This window comes from Melitaea cinxia, chromosome 16, assembly GCF_905220565.1.
Source record: "Melitaea cinxia chromosome 16, ilMelCinx1.1, whole genome shotgun sequence".
NCBI classification, from domain to species: domain Eukaryota; kingdom Metazoa; phylum Arthropoda; class Insecta; order Lepidoptera; family Nymphalidae; genus Melitaea; species Melitaea cinxia.
Window position 1 is genome coordinate 14,700,471 of NC_059409.1, and position 24,372 is coordinate 14,724,842.

Below are 24,372 nucleotides of genomic sequence, written 5' to 3' on the forward strand. Positions count from 1 at the left end.
TATAAATTAGTAGTCTAAATTAACATTTTTTTTATATTTCAGGGTGACATGGCATACAACACCATGAAAGCTATGAATCATGATTAAAACTCAAGGGGTATAGAGGCTTGTGACTTAACTCTATACAAATCTTGAAATTAAAAAGTATATACCTATATAGAGAATATATCAGAGAATCTAAAATTCAAAACTTGTCCAAGGCTGTGATATAAGACAGCGGTAAGGGCAATTGTGTGTCTACATTAACACACATCCGACAGGAAACACTCACATAAGCAGAGCTGATAACAGTAACCTGATGTCGGAATTACAGATTTGTCCCTTACTATACATTCCATCATGAAAACTAAACAGGTTAAAGAGGAGACAGAAAAGAGTCTAGATGACGAAGCTATAGTTGAACCCAAGACTCGGGCCCGTAAAAAGGCCTCGGATCTCAACGAAGAGGAGAAAAACAAAAATTCTTCTTCCCAAGATGAACCTAAAACATCCAAAGAACCCAAAAAGAATGCACCCAAGTCTAAAGTAATAGTTAAAAAAAGACCTCTAGGTATTAGAAAGACAAAAACTTTGAGAAGCAAGAAGGTTGCAGCTGCAAAGAAAAATGTCTTAAGACAAACCATTACACGCGCAAGGAAGGCTGGGAAAGCTGTATCTGAAATTACTCAAGATAAGGAAACCGTCCCATTGATACCTGCCGCAGAAATAAAAAAGGAACCACTTGATGAAGCAACTCCCAACTCTAGGTCTTCCAGTCCCAAAACTGCTGGCAGGAGAGTAAGACTAAGTTCTGATATGGTCATGATGAAGTCTGTTTTAGGTGACTCTCCGAGTAGCTTAGTTCTGGGACCACGTACTAGCCCCTATTCCATGCGCTCTGAAAGAAGCAATAGCCCCTCTCTTTTTGAAGGAAAAAACTTAAGGAGTGGAAAACCCAGGAAAGCTAAAAATAATCTTCTGAATGAAGTTGTTATGAAAGAACAGAAGAAGAGACGAAGGCTACTCTCTGACTCTAAGCCTACAGACATTTCCGAGACTTCAGAAGACTGTAAAAAAATGAAAAGAGGACGTTCCTGCTCAAGGGATGGCAGTGAAATCTCTAAATGCTCAGACATAACGGAATCGGATATCAGCCTCAGCGAACCTCTCAATGATAGTGAAAATAAGGAGCTCAGCAAAAGCTTAGATAAAACTAAGACTGACCTAGATATAGATATTGAAACTAATGTACAGATCTCTCCTATTGGAAAAGTGCCTTCTCTTAGTGTTGACTCAAAATTGAATGAAACCAAAACCGATACAGAGCCTAGTTCTGTCCTAAAAGAGAAAGAAAAAAGAAAACTGAGCTTAAAAAGAAGTACTTCATTAGACTCTGACAACAATAACAGTAATAGGATTAAGTTAGAAAATATTAATGTATCGGAACTAGAAGAGAAATATTTGCTGAAGACTGATAATGATGCGCTTTTTGAGGAACGTAGTAGTATATTGACTAGTATGTCGAAGACATTTAATTCAAAGGAGGTATCTAAAAATATAAGAAGAGCAAGAAGGGGGAAGAAAGCAGCGACCACATCTAGACCTATTACCAACCAATCCTCCAAGAATGGTATCACTAGTACTATAACAAATGACTTAACAGAAGACAAAATTGAAACAGTTGACACACTGTCAAAAGAAATCAGTGATCTCATCAATGACCTGGACCAAAATATCGATAGAGACCAGGAAATGAATAATGATACAAGTGTAAATACAGATCAAATGCAAACAAAGCCCGTTAGGCAGTTTTATGGACATTCTAAACCGTTGGGAGATAATAATAGCATCATTACACCAGAAACTCCAGTCAAAGACAAAGACACGATTTCGGCACAAACAAATGAATGTACGCCGTCAAAGAATGACGACAGTGAGAATATCCGTCTCCATTATGAAGAAGATTCTGCCGAAAAATGTTCTGAGAATAGGCAGGAGATAACTTATAATTGTAGTACTACAGTTGCCAGCATAGATAAACTTATGGATAGACTTAAGGAATTTGAAGAGTTTGATAAAAGAAGACAACGCCAAGAGTCAGAATCTAAGTCTAATGATAGTAAATCTGTTATGGTAACAAACGACGTCGTTCTAATACCTAAATCGGGAGCAGATATAAAGCCCTTAAAAGACTTACAGCCAGTTAGGTCTCCTGAAAAATTAATTGAAAAGGAAAATCTCTTAAGTTGTTTCGAAAACAACTCTGCAATCTCAATAGTTAAAAGGGACCAAGTTAGACGGTCGATTGATGTAGATCTTCCTAATTCTGTGACATTAATTAAAAGAAATAGTGTCAGTGCCAGAAAGGAATCGACAAGCTCCAATCATTCAAAAGAATCTGATGCTATCAGTATATTCGAAAAGTCACTAGGCAAAGATGTGACATTGACTGAAATAAGAAAGTCCGTAGAGAAAGCAACGCCGTCGCAGGCAATTGATTTACATCAATTCGCCACTTTACATCCTAACAGCCCGAGTCAGGCGCTAGTCAATGCGTTAGACTCAAATCAAATATCGATAACTACACGGAATATAGAATCTAAATTAAACAGTAATGAAGTTCAAATAACAAAAAGAAAATCCATTTCTTTATCGCGAAAGTCATCTGAGACGGGTAATGAAGAAGAAAATATGGCAACTATAGAGAAAATTAAATCTCCAACACATCAAATGAAATCCCCGGCAATTTCGATAACCCCTACACCAGTAGTAGTGAAATCCATTGAACCGCCACAACCTATGGAAGAAGAAGTCTCCGCGCCTCCCTTGGAAACAGTTAAAGCCATTCCTGAAGATATATCTATGACCTCTGAAGTCCCGAAACTGGATAGTGTCGTTGCTGATTCTGCTAAAACTGAAACGACAAATATTGAAGTAAAACCTGATACACTAGAGACACAAACACCTGAAGTCATCGATAAACCGGTTCCTGAAGTTACCGAAGAGACAGAGAAAGAAGTACGAAAAGATGAACCACCACAGACTGAAACTGATACTAAGAAAGAGGAACAAAATGAACCTAAAGAAGAGGAGATGAAAACGAAAGGTTCTAAAGTAAAATCCGCTCGTAATTCAACTGAAAACCTGCCCGGACCGAGTAATGTGCTTCTCGAAACACCGGAAAGTCAAAAACGTAAAGAAAACGTACTTAGAACGCTAGGCTTGCTAACACACAAGGCTGCCAGCGAGGCTAAGATAGAAAAATTAAAGGAAAAAGAGCGCATATACGGCATAAATTACTGTGGCGTGATGGGAAAGGGCAAAGCTGGGAAATCAGATTACACCGGTACTCTGAAAACTGTGATAAAGTTGAGCCGTGGAGCAGGAGAAAGGGATAAAAAGAAATTCAGGAGTTCATTAAAAATGACCTTCCAAAAGAGCAAAAGTCGATCTGGGAAGCCTCCGCTAGAAGTAGGCGAAGCGGGCAGTGAAGACGACGCCTTCTACACCATCGAACGGCGCGAGGTACGAGTCGATAATTTAATTTCCTCATAATATTCAATATTTATTTCAATGTATCACATCACCTGACAAAATAATAAATTTTGCAATTTTTTTTCTGTACACATAGTAACTCATGGTTAGAATTTATATGAGTCAAAAATCGAAAACACAATTAGTTCGTTGCTCTAAATTCATATTACGTTTTTATTTGCGTAAAAAAAAAAATCTTAATTGTTTTGTTAACATTCAATAATGTTTCAATATTGTTATTAATTTCGTCGAATTTGTCTTTCAGGGAGGCGGGAACGCAACATCGGATGGTGGGCACAGAAAATCTCATTACAGTAATCGGCTTAACAACCATGGTGTGTGGATATTGCACTCACCCATGATACATGGGAATGAACAAAACATTAATTTTAAATATCATTTTATACATTTTAATTATTATTATTATTATTTTGATATTTCATTAATATTTTCCATATAAAGAAGTTTATCCAAACAGTTTTGTTCATAACCATGTCAGACCTTATCAGATCAAGTTAAGAATTCATATGTCGATTTTTAATCACAGTAGTAATTATAAGCATATAAGTATCACATAGTGGTTAAAAACCCTTTGAATTCTTAGCAAAATCTGAGAAATAACAAAGTTTAACTAATTCAAACAATTATCACACTCGGTCGTTTCCATCAGTTGTGGATAAAGATAATATTCTGCACATTATTTACTAATAGACTTGAACGACAGGAGATTGAATAGACCATTAGGACTTGGTTCATATCAATTAATAAACTACAGTTTTTAGATAATTTTTTGCGAATAAAAATATATCTTAAATACAGTGCAATTTGATGATGAAAAAGAATATTAAATCAAAAACTTTTATCTGTTGGATATCATCATCCATCAAATAGCGTTATTCACAACTGGTGAAGCGGGCCCTAAAAGTTGGTTTCAATGTTTGTGGATAAAGTAAATACTGTACATAAGCTACGAATAGACTAATAGGTCCTATTGGTCTGTTTCACCTCAGTTAATAAATAATCTTTAGCTTTTAGACTCACATTTGCAAATAGAAATATCTCATATAATGGAATCAATGGTAAAAAAATATAATACATAATACACTTTTTATCTATTAGATACTGCCCCTCAAATAGAGTTATTCACAGCCTATGAAACAGGCCATAATACTAATGTTACAATGTTAAAAAAACAATAATGAAAGCTAACAAATGAGGTAAAGGGAAAAGAACTTTAAATACTACGAAATAATTCTGTTGTATGCTTTTTGTAGAATATTTTGAAGGAAAGATAATTTTCAGTATTATTAGTGTTATCTTGACTAACTTTATGCATATATGGATACAACATAATTATTTAATGAACATAATACCATGTACATACCAAATAATAATATTTATGGACACTGCTAAACTTTAACTTTTAAACTAAGTGCTTCACGCTAAACATACCTTGGGGAGGTCTTAGAAGTCTTCTGACAACAACGAACCAACTTGCAACAATACAAACAACAAATAATTCCATAAAATTGATAACACAACCTTAATTTAAAAAATCTTTTCTATTTCTGTTAACTTCTCAACTTTTAAGTTTTACTTTTTTAAGTCAAGTATGGAAAATGTTGATTACAAATTATTTTATAATTTTTATAACTTTGAACGAAATACATAATTACAGCTATTTTTAAAACATATTTCTTGTCCTATAGTGCTTTTCTTAAGGACACCACAATCTATATTTAGAGAAACAACGTTCTTGGACTACAGAATATATATAAAAAAAAAAAAAAAAAAAAAAAAAAACAATATATATTGTGTCACAAAACGTTAAATCTTGAAAATCCTTTAAACATTTATTTTAAAGAAAAAAAAAAACAATAGAAAAATGTCAATTTCGTACACGAAATGTTTGAAAATTAAAGGATTCTTTGAAAATCATTTTTATGTAAACTAATCAGGCTTTAATATGAAATTTACACTTATTTAAAGTGATATTATTTATTTATCATAATTACGTGCGAGTATTAAAATATAAGGGCCCGGCCCCATGTCCTCTTTACGGCGATCCTTTTACGGCGAAGGTGGACATGGGGCCGGGACCAAACTTAAATATTATATCTATCATATTGTTTTCTAATGTTTACGCGAGTTTCACTCATTATAATGAAACAAATTTTTCAGAATTTATCGCGATTTGTTGGTTGTTTTTTAGTTGACCGACGTTTCAGATACTCTACAGGAATCATGGTGAAATAAAATAATTAAATCAAAAACCAAGTCTAATATGCCACATATCAAAGACTCAGCACTTTCTGCGTAGAGAGGACTAATTAAAATATTGATGTAACATAGGTTTCGAATATCTTTGTAACGTTAGGACATCTGACACCTCAGTCCTCCTGTGACCATGATTGCTGTAAAGTATCCGAAACGTCAGGTATTTAGAAAAACAATGTCGATAGGAACATCCTATTCACACACATCGGCCTATCGCAGTCCACTGCTGGACATAGGCCTCCTACAAGTTCGCGCCAAAAATGGCGTGAACTCATGTGTTTTGCTCATAGTCGCCACGCTGGGCAGGCGGGTTGGAGACCGCAGGGCTGGCTTTGTCGCACCGAAGACGCTGCTGCCCGTCTTCGGTCTGTGTATTTCAAAGCCAACAGTTGGATGGTTATCCCATCCTCGGTCGGGTTTTTAAGTTCCAAGGTGGTAGTGGGACTATGTTATCCCATAGTCGCCTTTTACGACACCCAAGGGAAGAGAGGGGGTGGCTTTATTCTTTGCTGCCGTAACCACAAAGCCTTTTCACCCAGTGGTATGAAACATACTTACAACCTTTCTCAGACCTATTAAATATATGTATATAATAATAATAATCATTATTATTAATTCGTCGGGTATCTAAAAACTTAATAAAGCGCGATATAATCCGAAAACGTTTAATTATATCTATTGTATCAGTTCTATCTTCTAAGATGAGAAGATAAAAGATGTATACATGATAGTGATGACATACATTTAACAGATGGTGAAACCGCTCCCGAACCTGAGCCAAAAGAAACCCTTAATTTGGTGATACCTGAAAAGGCATCGTCGTTCAGCATCCACCCAGGAAGACTTTGCAATGACCAGTGTTTCTATTGTGGGGGGAAGTTTGGACTATTTGACACCCCTTGTCATATCGCCCAAATGAAGAGTAGCGAGAGGCAGCAGAAGGTTTTAGCTAGTGAGCAATCTTTTTTATTATTATTATTCTAGTTATATTTTTTATAACATGTTGTATATAATAATTGTGTTTACTGGCAAACGAAAAAAAAGACTTCAATTACATCGACAAGTAGTACAACGTAGGTAGACGAAAAAAATAGTCAAGTAAATACGCATTATAAAAGATTACTCCAAAAGTTATGATCAGATCTCGATGAAATTTAAATGTGACCACATGATAAACATCGACTTTCGATTAAATTAAAAATCATCAAAATCGGTACACCCAGTAAAAAGTTATGCGGATTTTCGAGAGTTTCCCTCGATTTCTCTGGGATCCCATCGTCAGATCCTGGTTTCCTTATCATAGTACCAAACTAGGGATATCTCTTTTCGAACAAAAAAAGAATTATCAAAATCGGTTCATAAACGACGGAGTTATCCCCGAACATACACAAGTATATATGGTTGATATACAGAACCAAATTATGATGAAGACTCAAAAATTGTCGCAATATGAATAGCGACAGTGCGAATTTATCCTTAAAACAAAGGGTGGTAGTATATAGTGTCCCCCCGCAGACGAGGAAAAGCTGACGATCGACAGCTGCCTGTGCGACGCTTGCTACCGCCACGTGGACCGGCGTGCCAACTGTCCGTCCTACCGCAAGCGGACCGTCGCCAAGCCTCCAGACACCCGCGCACAGGACCAACCCGAGTGAGTACCGCACACCACACTACTGTGCTAGTACACGCGCGAGGGCCACACACTACACTACTGCGCTCGTACACGCGTGAGGGCCACACACCAAACTACTGCGCTCGTACACGTCTGAGGGCCACACACCACACTACTGCGCTAGTGTACACGCGTGAGGGCCACACACCAAACTACTGCGCTCGTACACGCGTGAGGGCCACACACCACACTACTGCGCTCGTACACGTCTGAGGGCCACACACCACACTACTGCGCTCATACACGTCTGAGGGCCACACACCACACTACTGCGCTCGTACACGCGTGAGGGCCACACACCACACTACTGCGCTCGTACACGTGTGAGGGCCACACACGACAGTACACGCGTGAGGGCCACACACCACACTAGTGCGCTCGTACACGCGTGAGGGCCACACACCACACTGCTGCGCTCGTACACGTGTGAGGGCCACACACGACAGTACACGCGTGAGGGCCACACACCACACTACTGCGATAGTACACGTCTGAGGGCCACACACGACAGTACACGCGTGAGGGCCACACACCACACTACTGCGCTCGTACACGCGTGAGGGCCACACACCACACTACTGCGCTCGTACACGTGTGAGGGCCACACACGACAGTACACGCGTGAGGGCCACACACCACACTACTGCGATAGTACACGTCTGAGGGCCACACACGACAGTACACGCGTGAGGGCCACACACCACACTATTGCGCTCGTACACGCGTGAGGGCCACACACCACACTGCTGCGCTCGTACACGTGTGAGGGCCACACACGACAGTACACGCGTGAGGGCCACACACCACACTACTGCGATAGTACACGCGTGAGGGCCACACACCACACTACTGCGATAGTACACGCGTGAGGGCCACACACCACACTACTGCGCTAGTACACGCGTGAGGGCTACACACCACACTACTGCGCTAGTGTACACGCGTGAAGGCCATACACCAAACTACTGCGCTCGTACACGCGTGAGGGCCACACACCACACTACTGCGCTCGTGCACGCGTGAGGGCCACACACCACACTACTGCGATAGTACACGTGTGAGGGCCACACACCACACTACTGCGCTCGTACACGTGTGAGGGCCACACACTACACTACTGCGACAGTACACGCGTGAGGGCCACACACCACACTACTGCGCTAGTATACGTGTGAGTACCGCACACCACACTACTGGATTTTTTTTTCTGAATATTGTGACACGTCGTCACCACCATCTTGACAGTATTGCGAGACAAAGCTGCGAACCTCGGGATGACGCGCCAAACCTTCTTTTTTTCGCTCTCAATGAATGACTGTCTCAGACAAATATATTATAGAAAATAATATAATTGTTTGTATCCCACAGCGGGGGTGAGAAGCTGGCTCGGAGCCCTGTTGGGGGGGAGGAGAGCTCGTCGGAGGGGGGTGCGACTCGGCTTGCGGCCTGCCACGCCACCGCCTGCAAGGCGCCCGCCGATCGCTCCATCCGTCGCAAATGGCTCATCAAGATGCGCTCCAGTGTCAACAAGCTGGTGAGAATACACATCCGAAATAATACCCAACCATGCTTCCACAGCTCTCCTCACCTCAAACCTTTTGTGAAAAGGACGCCATTTGTGGTTGTGGAGGGTCACTAAATCCCTGTTCTCATTTTTAAATAATTGTGTTTGTACTTAAATGAAAGTAATCGATTTTAAATTACATTGATAATAAAACGAAAAGGTTATCAATGTAGTCGTAGTCCATTAAATATGCATGATTATCTATATTATATTATTCAAGCCATATTCGTCATGTCTCGCCCACATTTAAATATGATCACATGACAAACACCAGCTTTTTTTGAATGAAAAATTAATTATCAAAATCGGTAAAATCACTAAAAAGTTATGAGGTATTAAGAAGTAAAACAATTCAGTCGAATTGAAAACCTCTCCCTTTTAATAAAATTCGGTTAAAAACTATTCCAAAATGACAATGACCCAGTATATATGTAAGATAATAATTGTAAATTAATTATAAGCTACTGTGCTGACTTCTTAATTTATTTACTTTAAAATTAATCATTTTTGTCTGAATGCGATTTCATTAGGTAATCTATCAAATAAATATACAGTATTAACTTGCATATTTATTATTATCATTAAACATATGAGGTTATACAATTCTTATATAAACAAAAGGGTAATGAGCTATAAAACGGTCTACCCTCACAGTTAAAAGCTCAGAGCTAGTAGGTCTTTTTAAACTAAGCTCCACACTTCACCGAACCGCAACGGTACGCGTGTGAGAGTAATCTATAGAGCTCGGTAACGCTACCTAACAGTAACAGTAAGCCACTCAGTAGTCTGGTGGGTAGTGACCGGTGCCCGTTCACAGCTGAAGCTGGAGTGCGACTACCCGGGGCTGCACACCATCCCGCTGTGCGCGCCGCACCACGCCGCGCTGGCGCCGCTCATGGCGTGCTCGCTGTGCCGCCGCCGCCTCACCAAGCACCACAACCTGCACTTCATACACCACGTACGTGCCCTCCCGTATGTCGCGTGTCACGTGTAGTGTGTAGTGGAGTGCGACTGCCCGGGCTGCACACCGTCCCGCTGTGCGCGCCGCTCATGGCGTGCTCGCTGTGCCGCCGCCGCCTCACCAAGCACCACAACCTGCACTTCATACACCACGTACGTGCCCTCCCGTATGTCGCGTGTCACGTGTAGTGTGTAGTGGAGTGCGACTGCCCGGGCTGCACACCGTCCCGCTGTGCGCGCCGCTCATGGCGTGCTCGCTGTGCCGCCGCCGCCTCACCAAGCACCACAACCTGCACTTCATACACCACGTACGTGCCCTCCCGTATGTCACGTGTAGTGTGTAGTGGAGCGCGACTGCCCGGGCTGCACACCATCCCGCTGTGCGCGCCGCTCATGGCGTGCTCGCTGTGCCGCCGCCGCCTCACCAAGCACCACAACCTGCACTTCATACACCACGTACGTGCCTGCCCTCCCGTATGTCGCGTGTAGTGTGTAGTGGAGTGCGACTGCCCGGGCTGCACACCATCCCGCTGTGCGCGCTGCACCACGCCGCGAAACTATTACTGCTTTAGCTATAGTAATCGCTTACCACTAGGTGAGCTGTACGCTTGGTTGCCGACCTAGTTATCTATTATCTATAGAAATAAAAATGAATGCGGCTAAGCGCATAACTCGAAAATGACTCGACCAATTTGGCTAATTTCTTTTTTTTTTTTGTATGTTCGTTAAGGCCCACGGAAGGTTTTAATAACAAAAAAAAATTAAAAACAAAATCTATACCGTTGACAAAACGAAGTCTGTCTGGGCAGCTAGTATGAAAAAAAAAACCTATAAAACCCATCATTTGAAGGAACGCAGTTATATTTATAATAATACTAGCAGACCTGGCAGACGGTGCCCTGCCCGGAAAACTGCTACCAAGTTTGTTTGCATACATACTGATAGCAGCGCCACCTATCGAATCCAACTGAGATAAAAACTACCCTATCTCCCAAGTTGAACCGAATTACAGATGCTTACAAAATTTGATAAAGATTGGTTTAGTAGTTTCGGAGTTTATCGCCCACATACATCGTGACACAAAATTTTCATATATATATATATATAGATAGCCCTAAAATGTTACAATAGCTACTAAATTGTTATTTTTCAAAGTTTTCATTCAAAGGTTGCCTAGAATAAATTACTCTATGCGATAAGATAGTCTTTTGTACTTTTCTTGTTTTTGCAATTTTTTTCTCCTTTTTGGTGTACACTAAAGAGTATAAAATAAAAATGTCCCAAAAATCTTCTTAGGATCTCTTGAAGAGAAATTGTAAGTTAAACAAATACAACTGAAAAAGTTATTTAATGGTACTAATATTGCATTACTAACTGCCCGTGACTTCGTACGCGTGGAGTTTAACAAAAAAGAGAGTCATAAAATAAATCAATTTCTAAAATAAAAGTAGCCTAAGTTACTCCTTATTACCTCAGCTATCTACCAGTAAAAGTCTCGTCAAAATCGGTCCAGCTGTTTCGTAGATTAGCCGGAACAAACAGACAGACAGACAAAAAATGTAAAAAATGCTATTTTTGTGACCGTGTCGTCGGAAAAGGCTCAAGTTGTATAAAATATTTTGAATAAATATTTCTTCAGTTCCAACCATCTCTATATCGTTACCTTGATATAATATCATAATATTTTAGAACTGTACTTATTTTTCTTATAACCATTGTCTGTCTTAAAGCTAGAAAAAGAAGGTGATAATTTTTTGTCACGGCCCCACTTCTGTACAATATTTATTTGACTATTATATTGCGTTAATAGCTGTTAGTGAAAATAATGTTTAATTTACAGGGATACACTGATCTCAATCCACTGTTCAAAAAAGCGGGAATCCCCGTTGAGTTCAACGAAAGGCCGGTTCTCTGTAAAGTATGTCGCTACTTCTGCACGCTTCTACAGCGTCCTGGACACAACGACAAACAAGCTAAAGCGTACACTCGCAAGTATGTGATTTTTGTTTATTTGATAATTATACAAGCGTTTTTGGTTACGTAGGTTTTTGGATGTAAGTTAGAGATTTGCCTGTTTTTTCTTATTCGTTGTGCACAAGTCATAAAATTGTTTAAATTTAAAAATAAGTCTTTAGATATCTAAGGTATTACATGACACTTGAATTGAATGTTTAAGTTCTTTTATTTGTAAATGAGACAAAAATCTATTGTTTTTCTATTTCAGACTTCTTCAAATATACAATGTAGAAATACCACCTGAATTACATCAAGATAGCGATGACACTAAAGTTTTAGAAGATTGCAACACTAGTGCCAACAAACAGAAAAAGAAAGCTCGTACTAAGTCGAAACAAAGAAAGTCATCAGAACATGAAAAACCTGACAGCGAATCGTCTGAAAGGACGGGAGAAAGCACTCCCGAAAAAGAAAAAGTTAAAGAAAACGCTGCTCTCGAAGAACCAGAACCCAAATCTGCAAACGCACAACCCTTAGTAGAAGACATCGAAAGCCTTATATCGTCAAACAAAATTCCCGTCCCAGGAGCTAAACCATCCGAAAGCAATCCGCAAAGTGACGCCTCAGAAAGTGACGTGATATCGGATGTTGAAACACCTCTGTTGCCACTGGACAAGCAGACAGAATTAAGGTATCTTCTACAAAAACAGAACAATCCAGCACAGTTTCAGCAAAAACCAAATTTAACGCAGAAACAAAGAAACATTTTGAAAGTGCACAATCTTGGAATACAAAAAGCGGGTCAACAACACAGGATATTAGATAAAAACGCAAAAAGAGTACACAAAATAGGACAAATCGTGACAAACAAAGATAAAATTAGTAAAAAGGAGAGTGAAACCGAAATGTTTGACATCGAAAAAGCAAAAGAGATAACCCTGTTGAAAAATATATCTCTCAATGACGAGTGTACTATAGAAACAATACCTAATAAGAAACCGGCCGACATAAACACTCTTAAGAATAAATGGCAGATGTCTGAAAGTTTTACGCAAGTTAAGAAAAATCTAAGTGAACTGTCCAAAAAATTGACAGTAGAGAAAGATCCAAAGAAAAACTCAGATTCGAAATACTCAAATCCCGTTAAGAGATTAGAAACGAATCCGTCGATCTCAGTTCGAGAATTGTTCCCCGGCGAGGAGGAAATGAACTTGCAGTGTAATATAGAGTTTAATAATGTCAAAGGAGTTACTCCTGAGGGTTGGGAGAAGTGTAACACAATGATTCAATACGACCAGGAGACTAAGAAACTGTGGACGGAATTGCAGAGGCCGTACGGGAATCAATCGAGTTTCTTGAGACATTTAATTTTATTAGAAAAATATTTCCGAAGCGGTGATCTTGTTTTGGCTCACAATGCGTCCCCTCACGCGGCAAATTATAGTACGTCGGTACAGAGCCGACTCCGGGCTTACGATAATATACCGCCAGAACAGTCCAGACGAGAATCCGTGAGCCTAATCGAGTTCCGTAAGAAACCCTCGGTTAATGGGAAAAGTTTACTAAAATCGAACCAGAGCTCGGAAGAAAAAGATCCGAAAAAGTTTATGCCTCCACCAGGAAACCTTCCGAAACCTAAATCAAAAACTGAAAAGAAAAAGGCGTTACCGCCAGAACTGATAGCGATAAACACTCCAAACGCTCAAGGGAGGAAGGCGATACAAAACGTCTTACATAATATCCAGCAATTAGTAAAAGGTGTATCGGCATCTGATCCTACAGAAGTAGCGGCGGCGCCTCTGCCACCAAAGTTCGATACTCCGAAAGAAAAGAAGGAAATGCCTGGTTTGAAATTTGAACCTATTAAAGATAAAAATAGCCCTAAAATAGATAAGGAAAAGAAAGAGACCAATAAGTCTGATTCTCCCAAAAAGCAGAAGCCCAACAGCAAGGGATGGAGACCCACTCTTATGCCAATAACCCCAGTAAGCTTTCTTTGCTTATTCTATTTTTTACAACTTTATCCCATACATAGCGTTAGTTTCGATCTTCTTTCATACTGAATACATACTTATGTGTTTTAAATCCATTTGAAGCTTAATTATTATGATTAATTTGTCACATAAATTGTATCTATTTTTTTTTTCTGTAAATAAATAAAATAAATATTATAAATAATCGTTTTATTATTTTTCAGGAAAATTTAGCGAAAGTCGCTCTGGAGCCGTTAAAACTCGCCATCGACGGTCACAGTCTTCCTAGTTTAGTCCAAGTGTTGTCTGCCGGCAACCGGTATCACATCACGTTTGAAGACTACAACAAAATGTGCCTCATACGTCGTGAGAGACAACAGAGATTACAAGAGAAAGAGGCGAAGTCGAAACGACCTTCCGTCGACGAAACCACGGTCGTCACAGAGCTACTTACGTCGACAACACTCGGAAACGGTGGAACGGTGCTTCAGAACTTCCCAGCTGAAAAGGATTTGGATAAAAGAGATGTACCAGAACTACATATAAGTACAAACGCTGCGACAATACTCAAGAACGTCGGCCTCAAGAATATCACAATAGCTCCTATCCCACCGAAGACCGCCACTGTGACGTCGCAGACCATTTCTACCGTCACGTCACCATTAATCGTAACGACCCCGATGAAAATCCCTCAACTGGGTCCCGCCTTCTCCATAACGAGCGAGACCGTCTTACCCAGCATACCGATAATGACTCCGAGTCCAATGGTTTTACCCAAAATTCCGAAGTCACTGACGGTGATTCCTCAGACCGTGGTTTCCAACCAAGGGTCGATGATCCCCGTGGTCACCACGGCGTCGCAGGCCGTGGTCGGCGACCAGAAACCATAACGAAACGTTTACTTCGTAGTCATGTGACCGCAGAACGCGACTACAAGCTTAGATTGACGGTAGTTCGACGTTGATAGTTGGCACATGTGATGTGATAAGTTCTTAAGTGTTTAAGTTGTTCGGTGCGTAGTCGCGAGTGACTGGTAAATTATTAAAATAAATCCTATTTTCGTAAAAAGTGATACGCCTCATGAAGTGTTTGCGGGGGCAGCAATATGTAAGTGAGAGCACCAAAAGCCTTATCGTGTACATAGTAGTGTATGACAGTGTGAGTGGTGAGCGGTGAGGAATGACGGCGGGTCGATTCGATGTACTGTATTAATATAATTTGTTAGCTTTTATAAAACGAACATTTGTGCAAATGATATGTCGTGTCTCTCTTTCATTGATTTATTTATTGATTATTATTTATTTAACCATTACATTAATTATACACACACTTCATTGCAATTTCGTTTTTCTCATACTATTTATGAATCATTTTTTTTTTTACATCAGTAAAAGCTTAACCTAATTGGTAAAATAATCCTGAAGTAAGTCACTGACAGTTTCAAAATTCTCTAGTCAGCTTAGAACATGCATTTATAATTTATTCGTCGCGTCGGAGTCATTACGACACTTTATATCATTTGCACAATGATAGACAATTATTTTTATGTATACAGGTTCGTTTGAGTGATAACATTTATTGGGCTGTAAATATTAAAAAATTTATTTCCATTATAAATGTAACCAAATTGGTCATATGGATATTACCGAATTGAATGTGATCACTTAAAATTACCAAACGTATATCATGTAATTATAGTTTGAATGTCTTTGAAACATATTTTGTAATAATAATGTTTCGTAGAAACTAATTCTCATATTTATAGTGTAGTGCACTAACACAATCCCACTTGAGGACAATATGAGATCATGAAAAACCCTATATTTATAGAATAATCATGTATGCAATTGTACGTGATACTTGAATGTTCACATTGTCAACAATACCATTAACCGTTTCAATATTTGTATCAGAACAAAATATATAAACATGTGACCAATGTACTGTGCAAATCTTTCTCCATAAATGTATTTATAAACTGTAAAATATATGTGACACAACCGAAAGACAAAGATCAGTGATTCAGTGCCTGACGGACTTTTAACAATTATTTCAAAGAAATTTGCACTCTGTAAATAAAACACGTGACAAAAAAAATGTTTTATATTTGGTAAAAAAAGCTCATGGTTAAGAATTGTAAGTTAAACATATATCTATTGTTGAGGATTACTAGTATTTTATTTTTGGTCAAAATATCTTAGGATTATGATCCAATGTTAACAGTTAGATGTACATACGTGTGTTAAGGCGATGCTTCTAGTATAAAGGACGGCGCTACACATTCCACGATTTTAAAAACCTCGACGATACCCATCAAAATTAACAAGAAAATGAAATATATGTCGAGAAAATAATAAATCATTATATTGCTCTGAAGCAGATGTGTAGTGTCGACACATTGGTCTCATTTATGTATGTCATATACAAATTCAATAACTTTTATTTCATGGAATTCCCTGTATTATTAATTTAAGAACATAATTAATGATACTAATCAAAATATAGTTTTTTTTTTTAAGAATAATGTATATCATAATTAAATAATTATAACAACCCATTTAATTTTTTTTACAGACGTTTAGTATTCTTATATCGTCTTACGTCATCGAAACTAATTAAGTTAGCGCTTTCCCAGAATATATAAATGAAAAATCGTTTAGAAATATGGAACAGGGATCTGTAAATATTCAAACAAATAATTGTTAATCAGAGTAACTTTAAATATTTTTATATGAAAGAAACTGTATATATGTCTATTTTAATGATTTGAAATATAATATCCGAAATACGCTTGAAATAAACGAATAATTGAGATAAATTATTAAAAACTTAACTCTTTAATACTGCTAAGTACTATTGTGTTGGAAATGATTATTAAATATATACTAAAAATTATGTAACTCGACCATCGTTAAATTACGTCGTCCTGGTAGAATAAGAAATTTAATTTACAAAAGTAAAAAAAATTAAACTGATATTGTATATACTTGTAATTATAAAACATACAATTATGTGTATACTGTGATGTATAAATTGTACAGCATATTCCAATCTAATTTGTACAAAGTTAAAAGAAAAATCAAACTGAATTCCCACATCCACATTTACATAAAAATTGTAATCTGCAACAACTTCTTTTTTCAATTGTTTTTTTTTTTTTGTTTCTTTTATTTAACGTGTACAAATTAAATTGAAAATATCTGTTTTTACTTTTTGTTTATTATTATTTTTTTTTCGCCTTAATTGTATTATTTGGATGCCAATTAGTTGCTGTAGTGATGAAAATATTTATTTCCAATGTTCATCATTATGCGCTGAGGGGTAACATAAGATGTTCTATTTCTGTATGTTATTTATAAATAGGGTTTTGTATGAAATTAGATTTTAAAACGAAATGACAATAGATTTGCTAAAATATAATAGGTGGTATCCCTTTTTCATGTTATTCCGTGGAAGTCTTCGCCTTAATATACACCAATTGTTATGTAATAATAATTTAGTATTTGGAAGTATCAAAAAAAAAAAAATGATTTTTCATTGCGTTTCGATGCTCACAATTATGAACAAATGATAAGCCTTCATAGCCCGGATGCTTAATTTCTTCCAAAGATAGAGTGTTAGTTTACAATATTATTTTTAGTTTTTACGTCTGGCGCGAGATGTCGCTGCGTGCTTGAAGTATGAATTTGTCTAATAAACATATCTCCTATGCGTGACTTGTTTTTTTTTTCACTACTCAACACCAATACCATTAAAACTCCTAACTTTTCCTCAACGTAAAATCTTAACCAATCTAGAATGTTTGCGTTAAATGATTTTAAACTGATTTGAGGTTCTAAGATTTAAATGCCTCGCTGCACTGAAACTTGTTCACTGTATGCATCATTACTTGTATGTTAATTTATTTACTTTTTGAACAATGAGTTAAAAATATTTTTTATTAAATAAATGACACAAATAAAACAACATTTAATGTTTATTGCAATTTAATAATGCGTTTAATAACAAATCTTACACGTTATTACTTATTAATATTACACGTTATTAATATTATATTTTAAATTCTAAAAAATAGTTATTTAAAATTTAATGATTAACATTAAAGTAATGTATTTCTGGTATAAAATTTGAATAAAGTTATTACTAATGTAATTGAATACCAAAATAAAATTTAAAAAAAATGCTAAATATTTGAGTGTAACATTCAAAATACAATAATAAAAACTAAACTTGGTCGTAGCGATATGTCTACAAGATCTCTACGTACCGTAGTACCTAATAGGTACTGTCTATGAGTAGTAAAGCAGTGGTCTAATATCCGGCATAAGAAATATATACCCTCGTGTGTTTAATGATAATGATCCAGTACATATGCAAGATAATACATATATCGACATGTATATTTATATACCATATTCCTTATACCGTATCTCTTATCTTTATATTTATTTCAACTAATTTACTCTAAACTACATCTTAATCCTCTACAATAACTATTAGTGAAAAAACATATAACGTCGCTTAGAGAAGGATAGACAAACAGACAGACAAGGCGGGAATTATTTATTTTTTTTTTTTTTTTTAATTTTGGCATCGCGCGGTTTGCGCTAGGGAATTTTTGTTTTACGATATGTAACAATTAACTTTTATAGATAATGTAAATATGAAAAAAAAAATGTTGATTGAATCATTCGTAACCTCCACGGTCTGCAACGTCGCCGAAATATCGGGAGCTTAAAAATGACAATCACGTTAGGTTACTTATAATTAAGTGTTTTAAAAAAAAATATCGCACCGATATTTAAAAACTCTGATGTAGTGATGTGTGTACCGTAAGGCACTCGTACACCGATTGCGGTGTCGATTCCCGCTCGGTGTGGATATTTTTATCTGTACGAATAATTATTATGTATCGTTACTCATAGGGAATATATCCGCTGACCCGCAGTGGAGTAGCGTGATGTTTAAGCTCCGATCATTCTATGTACATGGAGAAAGAGGCCTATTCCCAGCAGTGGGATATTACAGGCTGAATCAATCAACCAAACAATTGAAATACATTAAAATATAAGTAATATTAAACGCTTTTATTTACATATTTATTTTTATCAGGAATTAATGAAGAAAATAATCTTTTTTAGTATTTTATGCATCTAGGTACCTATTGGTCTTTTTTCTTTACGTGTTTCGCACCCTTGGTTCTCTTCCATTTCATTCTTCTGTTTTGAAACCACACTTTCACCTAAAATAAATAAAAAAAAATAAAGGTCTAAAAAAGATATTTGACTTGCAAAAATAATTGCTGTTATTTGTTTTATCAAAGTAAACAAGTAGAGTTTTTAACGCTTTATACACTACGCCTCCAGTAGGATGCGAATCCTGTACTGGAGGTAGTCGTAATAGTAGGAAACATAACGCACAAGCAATCAAACTGACCACGACAAACAACTTTATAATTTATACAAATATTTGTCATCTGCGGAGATGGAACGATGGATGGATGGATGGTGTATATTTATATTTTTATGTATGTAGAATCAATCGCCCCGTCACGTCGTCTATGTACGTATGTATATGTTTATTTTATTTGGATTGATGGCAAAACATGTTTATCGCCAGTTGTCAAGCTTCCGCGTCAGTCATTCTGACTGACTGACTGACTGGTCTGACTGTGCTGGCTGTCGTTTCAAACTTGTAACACATGACAATCCAATTCTCAATTTTTTTTTTCGAAACTAGGTCAACATACAAAGAAATATTTACGACTAGTTAATATTGACGCGGCGAATTTCTTTTTTCATCGTGAATATTTCTTTTAACTTCTGAACGCACGCTTTACTTGGACAGTAATCTGGTGAATGCGTGACGACAGCGTTACGAAAAGTGTGATCGGGCGAAGCATTATATTATAGCCTAAATTACTCCTTACTATATCAGGTATATGCCTGTGAAAATCACGTCAAAATCGGTCCAGCCGTTCCAGAGATTAGCCGGAACAAACAGACAGACACACAGACCGACAAAAATTGATATTTTTGTATATGTATAATGAATGATTACATCCATATGCATTAGTAAAAAGCGGTTATTTTAATATTACAAATAGAAACTCCAATTTTATTTATTTGTATAGATTTATCTTTCTCACTTGTCTTTCCGTAAGATTTAAAGCAACAGCTATTTCGTATCTCCGCAGGCGTGTGAGATAATTTGCGCGCGCGAACTCCGTCTCTAAACTGCGTATTTGTGCCTTCGTGAATGCTGTCCTTTCTTTTCGGCCGCTAGATGGCGATCTTACATCTAAAACAAAAGTTATATAAGTATAATTTTGTTTCATTATTTCTAAAATACAGGACATTATTAAGATATAAGGTTTAGAAATAAAAAAGGGACTCTTGATTATGAAATAAAATGTTAGTTTACAATAAAAAATGTTTAATGAATGTTTATCATCTCAATGTATTTATTTCATAAACAGTCAACGTAAATCTGTATCATATGTGTAGCGCCGGCGCCGTCCTGTTCGACGGAAGATTGATCTACAGGTGGGTTTTATGAATGGGATGTTTGCGTGATGTTTTATACGACGACATAATTTCACCCATAAACTAGTTGCAAAGATACCTACCTACTCTTATAAGACTGAAATAATAAATTTCTACGAAAAACTTCACTTTTTGTATGAAATTATAAACATAAACGCTTCTCACTCAACGGCCCCCAGTAGGATTTTCTCCTATGTCGGGGGTCCGATACACAGACACAAACGCAAAGACGACGACAAACATCTATATGCCACCGCGACAATCAGCGCAACAGCCAGTGTCAAAACCGCTGCGCTAACGCGTCATGGAATATTAACATGATATGAAGGCACATTATATTATTTGTTTTACGTAAAAACTAGTAAATCTAGCATAAAGCTTCACCGACTAGTATTATAATTATCGTCATTTTTAACCGACTTCCAAAAAAGGAGGAGGTTCTCAATTCGACTGTACTTTTTTATGTATGTTACATCAGAACTTTTGACCGTGTGGACCGATTTCGACAATTTTTTTTTAATCGAAATTTGTCAATTGGTCCCATTTAAATTTATTTGAGATCTAACAACTGGTTTTCGAGTTATATCTAATAATGCGTTTTTACTTGACGCTTTTTTCGTCGACCTACGTTGTATTATACCGCATAACTTTCTACTGGATGTACCGATTTTGATATTTAATTTTCTTGTTGGAAAGGAGAGATCCCTAGTTTGGTACCATGATAAGGAAACCAGGATCTGATGATGGGATCCCAGAGAAATCGAGGGAAACTCTTGAAAATCCGCAATAACTTTTTAGTGGGTGTACCGATTTTTATAATTTTTATTTTATCGAAAGCGGATGTTTATCATGTGGTCACATTTAAATTTTATCAAGATCTGATAACTACTTTTTGAGTAATCTTTGATAACGCGTAGTTACTTGACTATTTTTTCGTCGATCTACGTTGTACTCGTCGATGTAATTGAAGTCGGTTTTTTTGTTCGTTTGCGAGCAAACACAATTATTTTATTAATTTTTTCTACCAGAGAAAACCTTATTTGTTTTTTTGCGCATGCTGTGACGACATAGGTTTCTATGATTGTGCAATAAATTAAAGGTTTTATATTTTTATGTCATACTTTGTCGCCATATATTGTTTTAAGTTAACGTTAGTAGTCATTAATATATTTTTTTTACAAGTGATATACATCCACGGGCTTATGAACCCATGTCCTTTTTTATTCCAAAAACATACAATTTTTTTTTATTTTATTTTTTTATTTCAAGGTAGTAGTCATTATTATTAAGTAATATTACATGTTTTTTTTTAATTAAATAAATTTACTATGGTAAACCTAGCTTAAATCTTTGTTTCCATCAGGTTCTTGATGAAAAAAGCTTCGCTAAGACTCGTGATTTTGGTGCCAACTATAATGAGTGCGTGAGAGCTTCAGTTAACTAAGGTAGAGCACAGCAGGAAACATCCAGCTCAAAATCTCGAGCAGCCTATCTGGGTGACTCGACCTTACAGAAGATCATAGCTAAATAATACTGCTTTCAAGCAGTATTGTGTCGTGTGGTGAATAAGGTGACCAGAACTCCTGGGGGGTGGGTGCTTAAGGGTAGAGTTGACAACGCGCTTGCGATACTTCTGGTGTTGCGGGCGTCTATAAGCTACGGTAATCGCTTACCATGAGGTGGGACGTAATCTTGTTTGTCGACCTAGTTGTTAGAAAAAAAATATGTTACAGATTTATTTGTAGGTTGGTACTTACATACTTATAAACCACAACGAATGTAACAAATATGAAATATTTTTTTTATTACTATATTTGCTTATGCTTGTTAGTTCGGAACTGAAAATGGAGACAATAGGTGTGATGGTATTAACGATGTACAGACACTATCTTTTTGTCTTATGCCAAAAAAAATATTAAAAGATTTGGTAGAAAATATTGTGAATCAAGTACCTATAGTATAACGATTTCTATGATACTAGCTGTGCCCACGTCTTCGTTCGCGTGGACATTAACAAAAAAAAATTGTTAAGTTCGCAGAGTTATAAAATAAATAAATTTCTAAAATAAAAGTAGCCCAAGTTATCCCTTACTACAGCTATCTGCCAGTGAAAGTCCCGCAAAATCGGTCCAGCCGTTTCAGAGATTAGCCGGAACAAAAAGACAGACAGACAGACAAAAAATGTAAAAAATGCTATTTTGGTATATATACCGTGTATACATCCATATGCATTTAGTAAAAAGCGGTTATTTTAATATTACAAACTGACACTCCAATTTTATTTATTTGTATAATTAGATAAAAGCCTGTGGTCGGTGTAACCTACGTAGAAAAGCAAGTAACAAGTAAATTAAATAACGTAATTTGAATGATTTTAATTTTTGAAATTTTCAAACATTAAATACGAGTAGGTACCTACTTGAATCTTGTAAAAAGTTTTTATATCATGTAAATTGTGTAATTACGTGATAGTAAAAGTATTAAAGGAAATGTTTATTTTATTATTTTTAGTGCATTTAAACTAAGAGCTCGTTTTCAAAAAGTTTTTTTATGGAAAATAGTTTTTCCATAAAAAACTGCATATTGAATGGCGTATTCCATTTTGACTGGCATCGGGCGAGTACAGTGACCCTGCTTTCTGCTTCGAGGGTGATGGGTTCGATTCTCGCCTCGAGTCTGGGGTAGTATCTAATATATATAATTATATATATATATATATATATATATATATAAAATAAAAAAAAGAGAATATATCTTTATCGGTCGGCTGTTACTGTTACTGTTCTTTATGAAACAAGCATTAAACTTAAGCCTTAGAAACAAACAACCGCGTGTACATGCAAAAGATATTTATTAAAAAATAAATTAATTAATAATTGTAAAGCATCATTTTTTTAATTTAAATTATATATTATATATATAATTATATACTAGTATATACTTATTATATATTTTAGGTATCTGTCAATTGCCTTCTTTCGTTATTCTCTCAGGCTTAACGTATAAGGATATATGGCGAAAAATTTAAAATGTAATAGAATCCTCTAAAATAATAAGGCAACGGTTTGACCGTAAAAATGTAAGGGAAAGGCAGATAGAGTTACTTTGTTCTAGATTTATAGTAGAAAATTGCAATACCTTCCTCACTAAAACTTGCGGAACCTCCTGCTTCCAAGTCTTCTTCCTTCACCAGCACCTGTTCTCCGCGCCACTCCCACTCAGGGTACACCTCCTGACCCTGGTAGCTCCGTTCAGGATATTCGTAGAACATTTGAAAATAATTCGAAATTTCAGAGTTCTGGTTAAAAACTTCTTGATACGGAATTTGTTCATAGTTTTGTATTTCTTGTTTCTCCTGTATTTCGTTTTGTAATAAAAAATTTGTTCGAATATATTCCATAATTAAAAAAAAGAATCTTATTACAATTATATTCTATAATTTTATTAATTAAAATTCTCGTTTAAGAAAAAATAATCACAAATCACTGTTTGTACGTCTCTACACTAAAGCCACGTCCTCCTGAAATCGCTGTAAGATTTCGAATCAAGTGAGATGCGCAGCGTAAGCGCAAGGGCGGAGCTTCTGGCCTGCCCAATGAATTTACGATTAATCGCTTAATCACGTTTCGTAACTGGCCGCCTTAAGTTGTGATATTACTATCGGTATTAATAACAAAGTAGCTGTATCTGAGTTAAATATTTAATTATCTATACACAGGCTTTTCACGAATAAAATAAAATAATAATTTAAAAAAAAGAAAAAAAAACTGATATTATAATTATGTACGATGTCGCATAAAATTTCGAAGGATACCGTATTAATATTTTTAGCCGACTTCCAAAAAAGGAGGAGGTTCTCAATTCGACTGTATATATATATATTTTTTTATGTATGTTACATCAGAACTTTTG

The 24,372-nt window shown here is 36.6% G+C and overlaps 2 protein-coding genes across 2 annotated transcripts; one reads left to right on the top strand and one right to left on the bottom strand.

Moving 5' to 3' along the window:
* Positions 1-294: 294 nt before the first annotated feature.
* Positions 295-14,805, top strand: LOC123660972 (the record flags this gene model as incomplete). Its single annotated transcript, XM_045595990.1, has 9 exons — positions 295-3,504; positions 3,779-3,848; positions 6,542-6,742; positions 7,306-7,441; positions 8,831-8,996; positions 9,844-9,984; positions 11,827-11,978; positions 12,211-13,927; positions 14,140-14,805. Coding segments are annotated over 9 exons (6,459 nt in total), but the record flags the coding sequence as incomplete, so codon positions are not given.
* Positions 14,806-19,076: 4,271 nt separating this feature from the next.
* On the bottom strand, positions 19,077-23,860 carry LOC123660973 (homeobox protein Hox-B4-like). The gene is made up of 3 exons (XM_045595991.1): positions 23,599-23,860; positions 20,064-20,215; positions 19,077-19,157 (listed from the first exon to the last, which is right to left on the bottom strand). Exons 1-3 carry the CDS (start codon positions 23,858-23,860, stop codon positions 19,077-19,079), a joined length of 495 nt encoding a protein of 164 aa, XP_045451947.1.
* Between the last annotated feature and the right edge of the window lie 512 nt (positions 23,861-24,372).

What these genes read in the sequence shown, in the direction of transcription:
- LOC123660973 (XM_045595991.1), bottom strand. Translation starts at nt 23,860, where the DNA reads ATGGAATATATTCGAACAAATTTTTTATTACAAAACGAAATACAGGAG. An exon ending in CGCAAGTTTTAGTGAGGAAG is followed by an intron (nt 20,216 to 23,598) that starts GTATTGCAATTT and finishes CTTTTGTTTTAG; the next exon opens with ATGTAAGATCGCCATCTAGC. An exon ending in TAAATCTTACGGAAAGACAA is followed by an intron (nt 19,158 to 20,063) that starts GTGAGAAAGATA and finishes TATTTATTTTAG; the next exon opens with GTGAAAGTGTGGTTTCAAAA.